This window comes from Cynoglossus semilaevis, chromosome 2 (assembly GCF_000523025.1).
Source record: "Cynoglossus semilaevis isolate Cse_v1.0 chromosome 2, Cse_v1.0, whole genome shotgun sequence".
NCBI lineage: Eukaryota > Metazoa > Chordata > Actinopteri > Pleuronectiformes > Cynoglossidae > Cynoglossus > Cynoglossus semilaevis.
This window is the reverse complement of record NC_024308.1, coordinates 1,347,277-1,365,350: the sequence shown is the minus strand read 5'-3', so window position 1 is coordinate 1,365,350 and position 18,074 is coordinate 1,347,277. Positions and strand designations below refer to the sequence as shown.

The following is an 18,074-nucleotide window of genomic DNA, read 5'->3' as shown; positions in this document are numbered from 1 at the left end:
CCCTGATTACTCCACCACTATCTTTAACTAGTGGGTGTGTCTTCGTGTCTCAACACGGCGTGTTACAGTTGATAGACAGCTGCGCTCATCTTTCCTTTTCTACCTGCCAGGTGAGACACAGGTCCGTCCACTCCTGTCTCAGTCTCACTCCTGTCTCAGTCTCACTCCCTCTGTGGATAGAGCCGAGTCTCCTGGAGGACAGCAGGACGGCGGCCGAGGCCCAGGACAGGTGAGGTACACGTACCTGTCCGACGCTGTACTCTTTCCAGTTTGTGTCTGGCTACAGGTTGTCAACGCTCTTCTAAAAACAAGCTAACGCTTGCCAGGCTGCTGCTCCGCGTTTGACTTTAACCCAGCCTTCGATGCAAAAACCTGTCTCCTGTGGTCGACTTTCTGACACCGTGGGTCAAATTAACTAGTCCTAGTAACAAACTAGTGATAGTGAGTGAGCTGGGAGAGCCTGCTGTGTCAGTCCTAGCTGTGGGCCTGTGTGGTGATGGAGCAGGATCAAACACGCACTCGTGACACATTTCCACCTGTGAACAACATCTGTCTTCAGACGTCAAATCATTTGTCCCCGTCTCTCCCTGCAGCCTCCGTCTCTCTTGTTTCCAGCAGGTCTGTTATCCGCGCAGCTAGAAACTTTGCCTGGGAATTTTGGTGCCTTAAAATTTCAGTCATTGTTTCTGGTTGTGTGTGTAATGTGCGTTCACGACTGGAGCTGTGGATTTCATTTAACGCCGCGATTCATTCGTGAGACTGTGACACCTCGTTTTAACATCTCTGTAGGATGTTTCTGACATTACAGCAGCAGTAACAGCAGCAGCAGCAGCAGGAACAGCAGCAGCAGCAGCAACAGCAACAGCAGCAGCAGCAGCAGCAGCAGTAACAGCAGTAACAGCAGCAGCAGCAGCAGGAACAGCAGCAGCAGCAGTAACAGTAACAGCAGCAGCAGTAACAGCAGCAGCAGCAGCAGCAGGAACAGCAGCAGCAGCAGTAACAGTAACAGCAGCAGCAGTAACAGCAGCAGCAGTAACAGCAGCAGCAGCAGTAACAGCAGCAGCAGTAACAGCAGCAGCAGTAACAGCAGCAGCAGCAGTAACAGCAGAAGCAGTAACAGCAGCAGCCGCAGCAGCAGGAAAACCCCCCTCCCAGCTTTTTTGTAGCTTCCTGTAACGTGTGAGTGACATGTCCACCCCTGGGAGGGCATGGCAGGGATGTCACCACATGCAGACGCAGCATCAGTATGTCAGGTATGTGGCTGAACCAGCTCCACTCAGCCAGAGCTGGGTGTAACTCTGTCCCTGTTTCTGGGGAGGCTTCAATAAAAAAGCTATTAATGAAAGGCTGTCTTTGACACTGACACGACGGAACGTTTATGAGGAAGTTGTTGGTTTCAAGACCGGCGTCCAAAGACGAGACAAAACAAATCAGCTCATCCTTTGTTTTAGGTTTTTTTCCCATGAGCTTTTTCCAGGACGTGGACATTTTCATTTGCATCTGCTTCAACAGAAATAAAAGACAAAACAAATACTTGTACAACGCTGCTGTTTTCTTTTCTGATGAAGTCTTTCACCTTATATTTGTGCAGCGAGTATTTGAATGTTTAAACAGCTGGAGGTCAGCTGGAAACGGGGGCAGAGGACGACCTGTAGTCAACAAATACTCATCAGAATCTGAACCAACACCGAGGTGTAAACACAGCACACTCCAGTGACCTGTGGCAACAGTCCTACATCAAACACAGGTTAATTCAGATCTGTCTAATAATTAAACTGTCATCGGAAAAGCAACATCTCAAAGCAGGATACATCGTTATCAAAGTGTTTCAGGATGAAAAAAACGACGGTTGGAAGAAACTCTAGGAATGAAAACGTAAAAGTAAAAGTATATAAAGACGAGAGCTTCGCACCAACTCTGGTCAAAATCTACAACCACGAGGTCTGCAGGTGATGCTCATGTCAGCAGACAGGAAGTGACACAACAGGGAGAGCGCCGCTGCAGATGTTCAGATCAAATGAACCAAAGAACGACGGGAAAAAAACCAAACACTCGTTCTGTCGACAGAAAAACTGGACTTTTATTTTCCATCAAGACAACAATCTTAAGTTTTACTTGAAACAGGTAAAGAGCCATTATCATACGACCAAAATATATGTCGCTAACTGCTGTGCAAAAATATCCAGACCTGAATACATAAAAAAATAAAAATAAAATAAAATCAGGAGGGCTGCCAAGGTCAAAGGCCCATGAAGGAAAACTGTTGAATCTTATTATTAACCTCCTCATCGTGCGGTGATGTTGGTCTGCGACTGTATCAAAATAAGTTTTCAATAAAAAAATAAAATCAAAGGTAAACTCTGCTCAGAGTCCAACAGTAAAAATGCTGAAGAGTTATTTCTGACATGTTTGTTATTCTCTCACAGTCAACACCAACATAAAGGACACGTGTCGATCCGTGATTGGCAGACGGTATTGCATACATTAAAAAAAAACAAAAAAAACCCAACAACAACACTGTATGATGTTGATCCAGTCTCACGCACAACAGCCAGGATATGATGTCGATCCAGTCTCACGCACAACAGCCAGGAATAAGTCAACACACGTTTCTGTTTTTACACTCTTAACACGGCCACAAGGTGGTGCTCACACCAAACAGTGAATCACATGAGTCCCACACAGGAAGGTGTGGCCCTGAAACAGAACTGTGGGAACAGCATTTTCAACAACAGTCACTTCAGTTCCAGCGGCACAGATCAGTGAAAACATCCTCAGGAAGATCAGCCACATTAGCCACGTTAGCCACGTTAGCCACATTAGCCACACGACACTTGAGAGACAAATTTACATTTCCAACATCTGTCACAACATCAGACACAGAAACAGCCGTGACGTCAGTTCACCTGTTCACGGTGAGAATCATTTTTCTAACTTTATGACTAAATGTGCTTTTAGAAGAAATCACTGACAGACAATCATTCTGGAGCAGTTAATGAACCTCATGTACAGTGGAGGAATTCTCCTCCGTCCACTTCTATTGTTGGTCTGTTTGTTCTGCAGACAGGAAGTGATGTCGGCCTGAGAGTTGGTGAATAAGATCAGACGACAGGGTTGGGATGAAGAAATCAAAACTGTAGAAAATGAGGAATGTTTCTCTGAACAACAACAATCAGGAATGAATCAGGAAGAATCTTTCAACGTTCTCCAATCAAACCACGATGATTTGGCAACACAAATTTATTAAAAAATATTTAAAATAATAATAAAAAAAGACAAAGCAAAAAGAAAATCATATTTTTACTTAAATATAACGTAAGCAGATATTTTCATTGCACAAAATCTATGCCTTAAGAGCTCGAGCAGGGATTCAGGTTTTGGCACAGACGAGCGGTGAACATGCATCTCATCTCTGGCTTGGTTTACAAACGATAATCTGATATGAAAATGATATATATATATTTATATATATATATATATTTATATACACAAATCAGCAATATATGACCGAGCACATATTTTGTCCTTCAAAAACACATGATTAGCTTTTGTGGCTTTAGCCCTTTCTGAAAAAAAAAAACCCCAATAATCTGAGAAGCTTGAAGACTGGACCTGAAGCTGCGTGTACATAGACGTTCAGTAAGCATGCACATAGAAACAGTGAGTCATACACAGAGTATCGTTAAACTGACTTCAGCTTAAGTGAGACAATTGATCTGTCAAAACTACCAGCATTTTGATTAAAAACCTTTTTTTTTCTATTATTATTATTTGTATTGATTCACTACAGCAAAGGTCATAAACAGATCTTTAGGGTCACGCGCCGAGGCCAACGTGGAAAAGCCAATTTGTCACACAGAGTGACGCAAAAGCGCGTTGTCGCTCAGACACCGTGACACGGTGACGGTGACGTCACCTTCTCTCCAGCAGAGGCTCCGAGCCCCGGTCATAATGACTTTCGATTCTCAGGAAGCTGCGTTTGGACTCTTCTGATACTGATTCATTGTAGAGGATTTAAAGGAATAACAAGGAAAGAAACATAAAGTGAGATTCACTGATCCTGACCTCTGACCTCTGACCTGACTGAGGACGACTCTACAGAGACACCGTCGCAAACTCAGGAGGTTTCCCAATACTTTTGGCCAACAGGGCATAAAAAGATAAATAATATACTTAAAAAAAAAAAAGAAAAGAAAAGAACCAAAGGTGGACAGTAAGTCTGGACATGGCAGAAAACCTGAGTCACCGTTTGTAATAGGCACCTGGAAAAGACAGAGAGGAAAGTTAACAACTGAACAAGTCTGTGTCGCTGCATCATGTCTGACATTCTCACCGTCTGTAGAGCAAATTTAATGAACAAATAGAAGTCGACACATAAACACAACTACAGGTGGGATAAGAAAAGAATTTAACAAGTTCAATCCCATCATCGATGGAATCGTCGAGATCAAAACAATAATAATAATAATAATAAATTGACTCCACTTGATCTAAAACAATATTTGATTTTTAGTCATTGTTTATCTGCGACAGTTTCCCCTCAAACAACATGATTTTCCTGTGATACTGGACCATTATAACTGAACTGACTATGATTTGATTAACATTTGTCTTCAGTTTAATCATCAGTAACAGATTGACACATCAGACGTGGGCTGTGTGTTCACACACACACACACACCGACCAAAGGAACCAACACTTACACACTTGGATGAGTTTCAAGTTACGGAAATCATGTAAACGTCCCTGATTTACATGTTACAGAGTAAACAAACATGATTTCTGTGTTTGTATTTTTGACTCATTTTAGTTTCGTGTCATGGTTCACTGCTGCTGCTACGTACCTCTGCAGGCAGCCTCAGGTCTGGAGGGAGGGCGCTGGGGGGCCGGGTGGTCCGGGTAGGCATAGCCAGGGTTTACATTCTCATAGTTGTGCACACGCGGCTGCTGAGGCCTGTCACAGAGGAGAGGGGAGTGAACAGAACTTCTACCTCAGGACAGACCCACAAGTGTTCGACCACGTACCTGGAAGGCTTGTTTTGGTTCTTCTGCCTCTGGTATTCAAGTTCATCACGTGTCCGTGGTCGGACCACTTCCTCTGGATTTGGCTGGAAATCACAAGAAAAAAAAAAATAAAATAAATGAAATCATACAGTAGTTCTTGTCCCGGAGTGGAAACAGTCTGGTATAGAACACATCAGCACACGCGTGTTCTTGACGTTACCCTGTAGTCTCCGTCCGGCCGCCGCCTCTCCATCGCCATCCTCTCGATGGCCACCCTCTCCTTCTCTCGCTCCTTCTCTTTCTCCCGCTCTCGATTCCTCTTGTATTCTCGTTTTTCCTGTTCCATCAACAGTCGGGCTATTTCCTGAACACAGTGAGGCAGAAGACCACCACATATTATATAAAAGATGGGCACGACCTTGAAATACTTTGTTTGTGGCTGAGCTCAGGAAAATCATTCACTGAACAGAAATCAAACACCGACTCTTACCTCGTCCTGTGCCACTTGGACCGCACGCACGTGGACGTTGCTCGCCTAAAAACAAATGAAAACGGAGAAGTGACCGTGGTGGTTAAAATTCAAGCTCAACGTCATCTGAACGCTTTCATTAAACAGACACTGACGTGGTCTGCAGTTCAGAAAATCTGAGAAAAACAGTAATAAAGTATTTGAAGAATTTATTCTGAACCTTTAATGACATGCCTCAATTTTACCTGAGAAAATCTGAGAAAAACAGTAATAAGTAAGTATTACTTAAAAGTATTTAAACCTTTAATGACATGCCTCAATTTTACCACATGAAATTTCCAGGGTTGTAATGAGTGGCAGTGCCAGACATTTTTCCCCTCAAGGAGCCAGAATGTGTGAACGGACACCAACAACATTTAAACTCAAAACATTTTTATAACAAAAAGAAAAGAAAGAAGCTTTTGTTCTGGTGGTTGAGTGTGAAGCCGTGGACGATCACGGCCTCCTGTGGTTCTACTCCTGAACATGAACCAGTGTCAGCTTTCATTAGGACAGGACTCTGACTCTGACTCTGCCTCCTCAGCTTGATTCTCAAACCAATACAAATCACCGTGGGACATAAATCTAACAAACCCGGCCGAGACAGACTCCTCAACGCTGACACCCTGTGAATCAAAGGCTATGACGCAATTTATCACCAGCGTCATCAGCTGCGACGCCACGTCTTAAACGTCAAGACTCGTGCTGCCCCAGCCGGTCATCAAACAAACACACTCTGTCAAAGAGGCTATTTTTAGTCACAGGATCTGGACGACGTTGAACATAAAATATGACCCGTGTCGTTGAGCTACAACTGTTTAAGGTCAACACCGTAGTTTCATGACTGTTATCTGAAATCGTACAGAGCTGACAGTTTCTACTGTCTGACCTAGAAGATGACCTGGTCACTCTGAAGATGATGAAGATGATGAAGATGATGATGATGATACGAGGGCAACAACACGATAGACTATAACGTACCACAATACTCTTTTGGATAAACAAATGAAAAAAATAAGATTGTTTGAGTCGAGTCTCAAATGCTTGAAAATACATGCAGTCCATGTTCAATCAAAGACAACTTTTACTGCAGTATTAACATGAGGGGAGTAGTTGAAGTAGTATTCCATATTTATTCCTCATTATTACTGTATAAATGAACGGGCCTGCCGCCATGTTCTTCACCTCCCTCCTCACCTTCATCTGCCTCCTCACCTTCACCTCCTCCTCACCTTCATCTGCCTCCTCACCTTCACCTCCTCCTCCTCACCTTCATCTCCTCCTCCTCACCTTCACCTCCTCCCCCTCCCCCTCCCCCCCCCCCCCCCCCCCCCCCCCCCTCCTCCACCCCCTCTCCTGCTCCTCCTCCTCCTCACCTTCACCTCCTCCTCACCTTCATCTGCCTCCTCCTCACCTTCATCTCCTCCTCACCTTCATCACCTCCTCACCTTCACCTCCTCCTCCTCACCTTCCCCTCCTCCTCCTCACCTTCATCTCCTCCTCACCTTCATCACCTCCTCACCTTCACCTCCTCCTCCTCACCTTCATCTCCTCCTCCTGCAGCTTCCTGGCCACCTCCATGTCTTTGAACTCCTGCTCACGGAGATCCAGCTTGGTGAGCCCCCTAGTGGCCTCGTTCAGCTCGTATTCCGTCTCTGGCACCACCGCACCGATGCCTCTGTGCAGGAGACGACCTGTAAGACATCATGTGATCAGTGACATCATAACTTTTTCATTCTCACACTTACTGCACAAATCAAACTCATGGTTTGATACTGAATTTCCAGTATTTCAATTATTTCACAAATGAGAACATTTCTGATTTTGTTTCATCTGGATTTGAGAAGTAAATCAAATTAACGTGACGAGAAAAGATTGTTTCTAATTTTCTGTCAACAACTGGCAGCTCCAACGGTTCGAATCATCTGCGGTGCTCGTGTAGACAGAGGCACCAACGGGCGTCAGTGGTTTTCACTGGTTTCACCACAAACTCAATTCAACCAGTTCATTACAACTGAAGCCCATTGTAAATGCCATGATTAATGTCGTCATAATTCTGTGCAGCAATTAAAAAAAAAAAAAAAGAAACACTTCAGGTTGATACAGAATCAGCAAAAACCCACAACGAAGCAGAAACAAAATCAATCAACTCAGATCAGAAACCATCGCAGATTCTCAGTGCGTACAAAAAAAAAAAAAAAGAAGGTGTTCAAGGCTGGATTAGCAAGAGTGTTTACTGCAGTTCAACCCACCACCACAGATTACCAGAGCGAGAAAGCAGCGGCCGACACCACACACACCCGGCTCAGGGTGGTACCTGTCTCACTGGTGGGGTGAGTATAAACCCGCTCTCTGCTGCGACCCTCCCCCTGCTGAGGATCCGAGAATCCTCTGGTGTCCCCCTTCCTCTCATCACTCATGAGTTCGTCAAAAACGTCTTCAGGGACAGACTGGACTCGATGCCGACCCCTTTCTCTCCTTTCTTTCTCGTCAACATCCTCTTCCTCCCGCCACGGTGCCCTGGCGTCCGTCGACGAGTCCCTGATGAGACCGTGCTCTGAGAAATCCTCGTCAAGGACTCTGTCTCTGCTCCTGGTCCGTCCTCGTCTGTCTCTGTCCTTCTGTCTCTGCCGATCTCTGTCCCCCTGTCTCTCCATACTGTGGACTCTCTCCCTGGACTGTTCCTCCTTTCCTCCTCTCACTCTCCCCCATCTGCCCTCCTGCCCCCTGTCCCTCCTCTGCTCTTTTACCGCATGTCTCTCCCACTCCAGGTCTCTGGCCCTGTCTCTGTCTCTGTCTTGTCGTCTGTCTCTGTCCCTCTCTTTGGGAGTATGAGGTGGAGGAGGTCTGTCTGGCCTCTCCTTTCTCCTCACATCTCGGTCTCTGTCCTCTCCTCCGTGGGCCCTGCTCCTGCCAGCATCAGTCGGTTCGTAATCAAGTAACCTGTCACCATGCCTGCCTCTAGAGGGCAGTAGGTGCTCTGGGTAGGGATCTGCGTGCCTGCTGCGCCCTCCCTCCGCCCCTGAGTAGTGGTCAGGGTATCTAGAGCGACTGTGGGGGGCAGCTGGGTCCTGTCTGGGGTTTCTGCTCCGTTTGGGCTCCGTGGAGCTACAATCTGGGGAGAAATCACGACGCGAGTTCGCCGAGGCATGGGTGTCGTAACGGGCGGGAGAAGTAGAGCTGTGGTGGGCGGGTTTGTCCAGGTCAAGAGGTCTTCTGGCAGCTGTAGAGTCGGAGGAGACGAGGGTGGAGGTAATGACGGTGGTTGTTGTCCACATGGAGTGAAAAACAACAACAACAACAACAGGTGAGTTAGGCCGAGGTGATTAGTAAAGCTGGACATGAAGAGAACAACAACGGAGAGACTGGCTGTCGACGAGAGAGTTAATGCAAATGTTAGGGTTGTAAGTACTGGGCTCCACCCAAAACAGAGTTGAAGTAAGTGAGTTAATGCTGCAGTAAATTTATCAGAAACACAACGGAACTGCTTTGAACAACACGCAGCAGACAGAATCCCTGTCCTGTAAAAAACATCAAGTGGAAAAACGTGTTTATATGTGAGACGTCCCTCAGCTGGGAGTTGGCCTGTCACTCATGAAGGTTTGAATGGAAACAAATGACTTGGTAAGAACTTAAGGCAGCAACAGTGGAGGAAGTTGTCCGTGAGCCCAGACTCAGCTCAGTGGAATTCCAGATATTTCATCTGATGCTTTAACGTGTCTCTTCAAACTTTAATGATATTCAAAAAGGGAGGATCAGGTAGATTTGTAAACCACACACACACACACACACAATCAGATACTAAAAAAAAAAACTCACAAAACACATCAACAAATTGAAAACTCTGTCAGACTGAGATTAAAGAACCTTAACTAGAATACGTTTGAAACTCACTTTAAAGGTTCTAAAAGTTGCTTCCATCATCAGTGTAAAACCATACACTGTACAGTGAACAGACCTGTTCTGTACACTGTACTCAGCTGTGGTCTTCGACGTTACGTAACAAGGTCAAGGTCAAACATGAAGCAGAGTCACTGAATAATCAAGTTGATTATTGTGCAGAGCCGACACTCAGTGGGAGTGACTTCAGATCAGATCACACTGCAGCTCCAACACGTTAACAACACACGTCAACAACACACGTTAACAACACACGTCAACAACACACGTTACAACACACGTCAACAACACAACACACGTCAACAACACACGTCAACAACACACTTTACACTTTAACAACCGCTGCCTCTGTGACACGTTTCCTTGGTGGAGGTGAGCACTACAATAGATTAACCAACCTCTCAGCAGCAACAGCTCGAATGTAAATGTTGTCTATTTTATAAAAACTGAAAAAATAAAACAAAGTGCAGTGAAGACACGAAGCACAGACAATGTAAATTGCACTTTAAAAAAAGTGCAGTGAAGACACGAAGCACAGAGTAACGTCAGGATCTTAATGTTTGGTGAAAAAGTGTCAGAAATTCATAGAGAAGATGAAACAAAGTCATCACTGAGGGTCAGTTCACGGTCGTCAGTAAACCGACCTGGAGATGAATGACGCGTGACGTGTGTTTATGTAGAGGGCTGTAAAATGGTCGGTCACATGGTAGTACAACACACGGCAATGAACAACGTTTTTGTCTCCAAATCTTAAAATGTGACAAAAAGAAATTAGAATTGGGAGAAATGTGCCATATTTCAAAATGTTTTTGGACCAAACATTTGTTCACCCTGGGCTGAACACCAGGTGACCTCCAGCTGCTGGGTGGAGACCTCTGGTTAAAGGTGTAGTCAACAGTTTATGGAGACATTCCAATATGTTTAATTGGAATATAATTCAACACATTGTTCTAATTAGCAACAGCTATTCATGCTGTGCAGCAAAGTAAAAACAGATGGTACATTTAGAAAAAAGAAAGTTGATATTTGGCCATAAAAGTCGACAACAAGCACGGATTGAGATTAGATAAAATCTCCAAACCTCCACGGTCCTCGAAGAACTCCTCCTCCAGGTTGATCTCAGAGGTTTTCTGTCTCCTCCTTTCCTCCTTCATCTCCTTCTCCTGCAGCTTACGAGCGATGGCCTACAAAGAAAAGCAAGAGCCAAAATGTTTGTCTTTGGGGGAAAAAAAAAAAAAAGGATTCCTTGGGGATACTTTTGCCTTGACAGACTTTTTGTTCTCAGTCTAGATCAGGCAGAACAACTGGTATCTTAAAAACCCTAACATGTAATTTCATTTTGAAATGTGAACAAAACTCTCTCCCTTCCATCTGATCCTGAAAGATTAGATGTTACAAATTCATGATGTTTTATGCAAAACAAAAAAATCTGAAAGATTAGATGTTACAAATCCATGATGTTTTATGCAAAACAAAAAAATAATTCAGCAGACATTTGAAGTACATTTTTATATTTTAGAACATCAAACAACCAGAGCACAGAAACAGCACGAGTCTTACTATCTGTGGGAAAAAAAACAAACTCCTCTACTACGGAGTCAAAGGAGACGCTGACCCTCCTACTGTTGTGCATGAAAACATTTGTTTGAAAAAGTCTGTGTGTGTGTGTTTGTTTGTTGGTGGGCGTTTCTTACCGCATCCTCTTCTTCCTGCTGTCGTTGCCGCTCTGCCTGTCGAGCCAGTTCTTCCTGAATCTCCTGAGCGATCTCATTATCTTGGCGCTCACTGAGTTCACCGTAGGTGTTCCACGTGTTCCACGGGGCAGCGTGCACGGAGGAGAGGATCAGGGTTACGTCATGAAAATCTGCTACACACCTTATTACCAAGAAAGCTTTTTTTTTTTTAATGTAAACTACCACTGATTTGTCTTCAGTAATGACTGAAAAACCTTCAGGTCTTTTCTGGTCCATAGTTCATGGTTGGATCAGGTAAAAAAAACTCAGATTCACACCTGCAGTTCAATTCAAAGTCTCAAACTCACTACAGGTTAAGGTTTTCCGTGTGTGAAATAAATGTTACTGAAGACGTCGTGTGACCAGCACTTCTCACTCCTGCTGCCATCACACTCTCAGTTTCTCAACTTCTCTGCTCCAACACTAATTATTTTGCCAAAAATCAAACGCTGAGTAATCGCTGCCATACGACAACATGTTGCTATGATGAAATGTTTTCATTTATTATCAGCAAAAACACAGAGTCAGGCTCTCCATCTGTCAGGCATGTTTTCAAAGATGTCGTGTGTTCAGACCACGTCTCACTTCACATCTTAATCACGTGTATTTTGTTTAAAAACTCCACAGTCGTGCCTGGAGGGCTGGTATGGAAAGACTCTGACTGTTCATAGACAGAACCTGACAGTTTCTGTCACCTGTTTTTGACCCCAGCAGGTGTCGACCGACTGTAGCAGCTGGGTGTAGCGTCTTCACCACAGCCGGTGAAGTTTGCCTGAAGATCATTTGCCTGATCTTCAGGCAAATGTGAGGGTTTGTGTGAGTCAGTGTCGTAGCATCTGGCCTCCTCACGGGGGTGAGACTTTTCTGCTAACAGTTGAGTTTGTGTATGTGTGTGTGTGACTAACACACTGACCAAAAGTCAGCCACACTCACCTGCTGCCCAGGATCACACACACACACAAATAAGGCAGAGAAAAATGCTAGGGTGCTGCTGAGGCCTTCACGGACGACGACAACACAGTGTAGTGTCTGTGTTTTTGTTTTTGTTCTAGAGGAGACACTCACATGTCAGTGTTCTGTTTCTGGATCTGGATCTTGGCCCTCTTGTCCTCTTCCTCCTGAAGTTTCTTTGCCACCTGGAGGTCGTTCTGGACCAGGCGGCTCTTATGGACGTTGGATGCCAAGTGGCTCTCAACTGTAGACACACAAACACACAACAGGAGCGTCATTATATGACGACGACAGACTCTGGAGTTCATACACAGATCCACACTTTTCCTCGGAGCAGAAGTTGTTTTTTTTAGGAGGAGGAGATGGAGGACACAGACACCGTGGCCATAAACAAGCAGCGCTCTTCGTCACTGAGAAATGAACGTTCACAGCTGAGGCGTCGTTCCAAGGTTTTGTGATGGCACGTCGTGGACCAGAACAGATGATAAATCCTGCATGCTGACGCACACCAAGTGCTTTAAACGCATGGGACGCATCATTCACTCAGTCGCTCAGCTCTGCTTCACCTGCCAATCGATCCGTTCCCAGCTTCAATGTGAAAAGGACCAAATTACATCTGGCAATTTACCCAGAAAAATCTCTGAGGTTTGATTTCCTCTCTGAGTCACAGCTGTTGCAACTTGGTCAACAGTCAAAGACATTGACTTTGTTTTGATGATATGATGCTGATAAATTGTTTAAGTTTATAACAACTCACAATAAAATCTTGGAGGACAACTGATCCTTTATCCACTACCATGTGTTTGAATAGGAACATCAGTTAATCTTCCATTGCAGCAACAACTTGACTGGACGGTGGTCAACGTGACACATATTTATTTATTAAGTCAACGACCTATTAGAACCAGAGAAAATCATTCGGAAAAAAAAAAAAAAAAAAAAAAAAAAAGACCTGCAAAACAAAGGTGTGGCTGTCCAATCAGCAGACGGTTAATAAGAGGCTAATAAGGGACAATTATTGTAAATAATTTATTTATGAAAATGTCTTAAGATTTTTCTCTAAATATCTTCTATTCAAGTGAAAACACTTCTATCACTGTTGTTTTTAATCTCTAGAGATTTTTTTTTTTTTCACACCAGCTCACAATCGGCTTCTTTACTTTAGTCTAAGGACTGAATTTGACATTTGAAGTGAATTAAAAACGGATCATTTTTAAAGACTGGGATAAATCCTCGGTCAAACACTTTTTAACTGTTGAAGCTGCAGAAATTCAACAACATCTGTCTTAACACTTTTTGACTTGCCTTTGTACTGAACTCTGTTTAAATTGTTTACAGCAATGAAAAATAAAACAGAAGAAATAAAAAAAGACAACAAGAACAAAACCGCAGAACGAGTTAAAACTAAATGGACATCCTGTAGCCGTACTTCCTGCTCTAATTTAATAACTGGTGATGATCATTCACGAAACCACAAGAAATGTTTCGTTCTGAGAACCAGAATGATGCAGAATCAGAACATCAGACCCATTAATGAGGCAGCTTCTCTGGGCAGCAGCTGCAGATCAAAGGATGACTGTGATCCACCAGAGTCACAGGCATCAGTTCACTACGTTCCATCTGTGCGCTGACTTATCGTGACTGTTCCTTTAATGTGATCTGGCCGAGGTTTAATATAAACATAAATATACAGATGGACAAAAGAAACGCTGGAAAGAGTTGATACATGCTCCGGCTTTTGTTCCGTGCAGCGTTAGGATCAGTGTGGAATCCAACAGCACGGTTTGTCCCAAAGACTGATTCAACAGGTCTGATGCCGACAATGTATAATAAATAATTTGAACATTTCCACAGGTGGAAAGAAAAAAGCACGCATTCAAGCATGAAAACAGATGTGTTCATGTCGGTTTTGGTTGAAGAAAAAAAAACAATAGAGCGTTTCTTACTTTCTTGTTCCTGGAGGTTATAGGCCAGACAGTGATCTTCAAGCACAGCAAAATCCCGACACACTGAAAGAAAGAGGTTGAAATTAAAAACACATTTGGCAAAAGACCAATTAGACAACAACCAGATGCTGCTTCAGTCAAACTCAGTCAAGGATTAGCACATATTTGCAGTCAGACCAACGCCAACAACTTTTAGATTCAACTTTGAATTTAAAAGCATTTAAACATAAACATCTGTCCTCGCACAAACACTATGTTTGTTCTGGGTTAAAGCAACATCGAACAGTCCGCACAAACACTGACAACATTTTCAACATGTTCTGGGTTAAAGCAACATCGAACAGTCTGATTGGTTATTTCGTTATCTTTCTTTTTGGGGGTGAGTGTGTGTGTGTGTGGTGGTGGGGGGTCCAGGGTGAAGATACAATGTTTTTTAAAGAGTAAGTGAAATATTATGTAGAAGCTACAGTTGTTGTTCTACCTCTTGGTTTTTAAAGAGTAAGTGAAATATTATGCAGAAGCTACAGTTGTTGTTCTACCTCTTCTATAAATTCACACTGGACATGAGATTCACACATACAGTAAAGTCTTGAACTTCCTTTTTTGGCCAAGTCTCAAATGACGAGGCATATTTATCAGTAGTTGGTTATAAATAAATAAAATATTACATGATGTATTTTAATGGTTTTGATTTTACTGGTGTCAGAATTCTCCCAGTATTCATTCTGGGAACAACTGCAGGATGTTGTTGGTGGGGAGTTTTATGTAAAAAAACCCAAACGCCACTACCACACAATCCACCAACCAGTCAGTCAGTCAGTCAGCCAGCCAGCCAGCCAGTCAGTGCTGAAGTGAAACTACATTTATCTTGTTTTCAGTTTGAATATCGAGAAACATAAGGTGGTTTTTTTTTTCGTTTTCTGTGGAACATCTTTTTAAGGCCTTTCTTACTGGAAATCCTTAGCTGGTTATACATTTGTTGACAAATAGCATTGCAGTAAATTTTAAGAGGAAAAAAAAAAAAACTCTGACCAGTGTGATTGATTCATTCAGCTAAGACAGAACGACAGAACAAGGCCTGGACGTCAGGGCACAGGAAGATAAACACGTTGACCGCTGCACCTTCCTTGATAAACTTCACCTTCTTGTGATTGGTGTGAAATATTAACACTGTGACTCAGATGTTTGTACATATTCAAACACATTCAGCCTCTTTGATTCTAGACGTTGACATTTAAATGATGCTAACTGCTAAACACTTCAACTAACAATTTAAAAATAAATACGCACATACACGACTAAGTGTGGCCACAATATCAGAGAAACACAACCACACACAACTCAGTAGGTGGGGTTCGAACTGGCAACCTTCTGGTCATAAACTTATCATTTGCCAAATGTTCACTATTATTACAATTGAAATGTATACACATTTTAATAAGGCAAAGATCAAACTGATTCAGTTCAGTTGACGCCAATGAAAGATTGTTGAGAATAAAGTAAAACTGGAGAGAAGACCCTCACTCTGTCCAGTCTGGACACACTGACCAACATTAATCACTTGGCTAATCTTTTTAGCAAAGACATGTCGTCCATCACATGGCTAATCTTTTTAGCAAAGACATGTCAGATTCATTGCAGCTGCTACAGATATACATGCTGGTTATTTATAACTAGTCCTGGACTTTTCATATTTTCTATTTATTGCCGACTGCACGGTTTCTCAAACGTCAGCATTTTACTGAACACAGTTTGGCCCCAAAACACATCTGCAAAACATGATTTTCGGTTCTTATTTTCAGCACAAAGATGGCAGGGTAACGGTGGAAAATAATCCCAGCATGACACCACAAACACCACAACAGCCGACGCTTTTCTGTTTCAATCACAGCTGAAAATATCAAACACACACACACACAAACTCTGGGTTCAACAGCGAGGACTGAACTGAATTATGGTCTAAAATACACAGAGAAGGAAAGTGCTCAGCTCCTCCGTCGATTCACTGCCTCTGGACTTCTGCAGACTGACCACAGAATTAAGATGCACATCTTTTCCCTCTCTGACCTGAATAATAAACATCATGATCAACGGCTGCAGGAGGGGACCAATCCAAAATGGACAAACGCTGTGAAGCCGACAGGAGGGGACCAATCTAAAATGGACAAACGCTTGGAGTGGCTGCGTGGCCTAGTCGACCATCAGTAACTAACTGAAATAACCAGCAACTGTTTTTGATCAACTATAAACATAAAGAGAATGAAATTATATATATTTATATTATGAAAGTGAACTACTGGTCAGTGACACAGCACACGTCTAAATGTGACCTCTGCATTTTATCCATCACCAAAGCGCCTGGGAGCGTGTCGGGCTCAGAGCACCTCAGTGGCAACTTGGTGGACTCGAACCTTGAACCTTTCGGACCAAGTCCGCTTCCTTAACCACCAGGTCACCACCATCATCTCATCAACAAATGTAATACCTGGGAAAACATTCATATATACACACGTGTGTGTACACAAACACACGTGGTCACCTGTGTGGTGTTAGGTTTTTAACCTTCATCTAATCCTTGGATTAAGTACATACGTCATTTACCTTTGCTGTTTAGTTGATTGATGGCTGACTAATGGTTTTCTAGTCTAAAAAGACTTTGACATCTATTTTATCAGTGTAGTTATGTTATGTAGTTTGCCTCCTAAATATGAAACAGTCTCGATCCAGGCCTGCAAACAAACAAAAAAGACTGGAGCTGAAGCATCTTCATGGTCTACGATACTTGAACCACCACAACACATTTAATAAACAGCTTAAAAAGAAAAGAGGACTCGGTTCAGTCTGGCTCTGACGATACTGACATCTGTACGAGGGCGAACATTGAAGCACAGGAAACACGCGTGTGGTGCCAACCTGCTCTTTGTGGACATTAAAAAAAAACACACACAATAAAGATTCAGCCGCATATGACGTGGACTGGGGTACGACACCGGGCACGACACCTGCACCCAGCAGCTCATCGGCACTGCCTCCAGCCCCATTCTGTGCTAGCACCTATTAGCACCTAGTGCTAACTACCGTGATTGTTATGGTGAATGAAAACAGACACAAACACCCGTGTTGCGCTCACTCAGAATCACAATAACGTACACACTCAACAACCCATGTGAAAATGATACTGTGAACGTTACCCTCTTTGACTCCAGGGAGTTTTTTCTGGTCGATGCTAACGTTACATTCAGCCATGTTGTCACCGGTAGTAAGTAAAAAGAAAAAAGAAAAAAAGCTGACTATGACTTATATGTCCACGCGTCTTTCTTTCGAAGGTTAACGGCAGCCTGATTGATCGCCTTGACTCATAAAGGCGATGGATGGTTCAGGTGCTGGACGGCCCCGTTGATTAGTTTCGGTTGCCTCCCTCTCTCTCCCCTCTCTCTGTCTCCCTCTCTCTCTCCCTCTCTTCCTCAGCTACGTCGCTGCTGTAATTGTCTGGCGGCTGCTCTGCTGCAGAGAGCGTCACATTCCCTTTACGACCGTCCGTCCCTCCTTCCTCCGAGCTGCCGCTAAAGTCAGACGCAACACACGATGGTTTTCCTCTCAGAAACTTCACAACAAACGCCACGGTATCGCTGTGATATCGCTGTGCCAAGTTGTCGAGTGACAGGGCAATAAATAACCACCAGCGAAAACAACACTGTGAAAAATCAGAGCCGAAAGTCCATCAGATAATGATATTTAAAAGCGATGTTTAAAGCAGCCCAGGGCGAGGTACTTTAATTAACTCATCCTGCTAATTATTATTATTATTATTTCGAATTTTGAATTTTTATCATAAAATACTGTAGTGATCACGTGGAGATTTTAAACGTCCAGACAAAATAAATAATTGTGTTTTGTGAAACTGAGCTGTTAAGTTAAGTATAGTTAAGTAAATAATATCATGGATATTAACAGTATAAATGTCTAAACAATAATTATTGTTGTGTGTTGCTTATGAATGTTAACGTTAACACGTTAACGGTGATCTTATT

General features: G+C 43.3%; 1 protein-coding gene across 2 annotated transcripts; it reads right to left on the bottom strand.

Annotated features, from left to right (window-relative positions):
• Nucleotides 1–2,060: 2,060 nt before the first annotated feature.
• Nucleotides 2,061–17,688, bottom strand: ccdc50a (coiled-coil domain containing 50a). Of its 2 annotated transcripts, XM_025053154.1 has the most exons (12): nucleotides 17,235–17,688; nucleotides 14,044–14,106; nucleotides 12,212–12,341; nucleotides 11,108–11,198; nucleotides 10,495–10,597; nucleotides 7,831–8,736; nucleotides 7,056–7,207; nucleotides 5,496–5,540; nucleotides 5,226–5,369; nucleotides 5,027–5,109; nucleotides 4,846–4,955; nucleotides 2,061–4,262 (listed from the first exon to the last, which is right to left on the bottom strand). In XM_025053154.1, exons 1-12 carry the CDS (start codon nucleotides 17,287–17,289, stop codon nucleotides 4,243–4,245), a joined length of 1,902 nt encoding a protein of 633 aa, XP_024908922.1. In that variant the 5' UTR covers nucleotides 17,290–17,688; the 3' UTR covers nucleotides 2,061–4,242. The 2 variants fall into 2 exon arrangements, with proteins under 2 accessions (XP_024908922.1, XP_008328031.1); XM_008329809.3 differs by lacking the exon at nucleotides 7,831–8,736 and having other exon boundaries at nucleotides 17,235–17,672.
• Nucleotides 17,689–18,074: the final 386 nt, after the last annotated feature.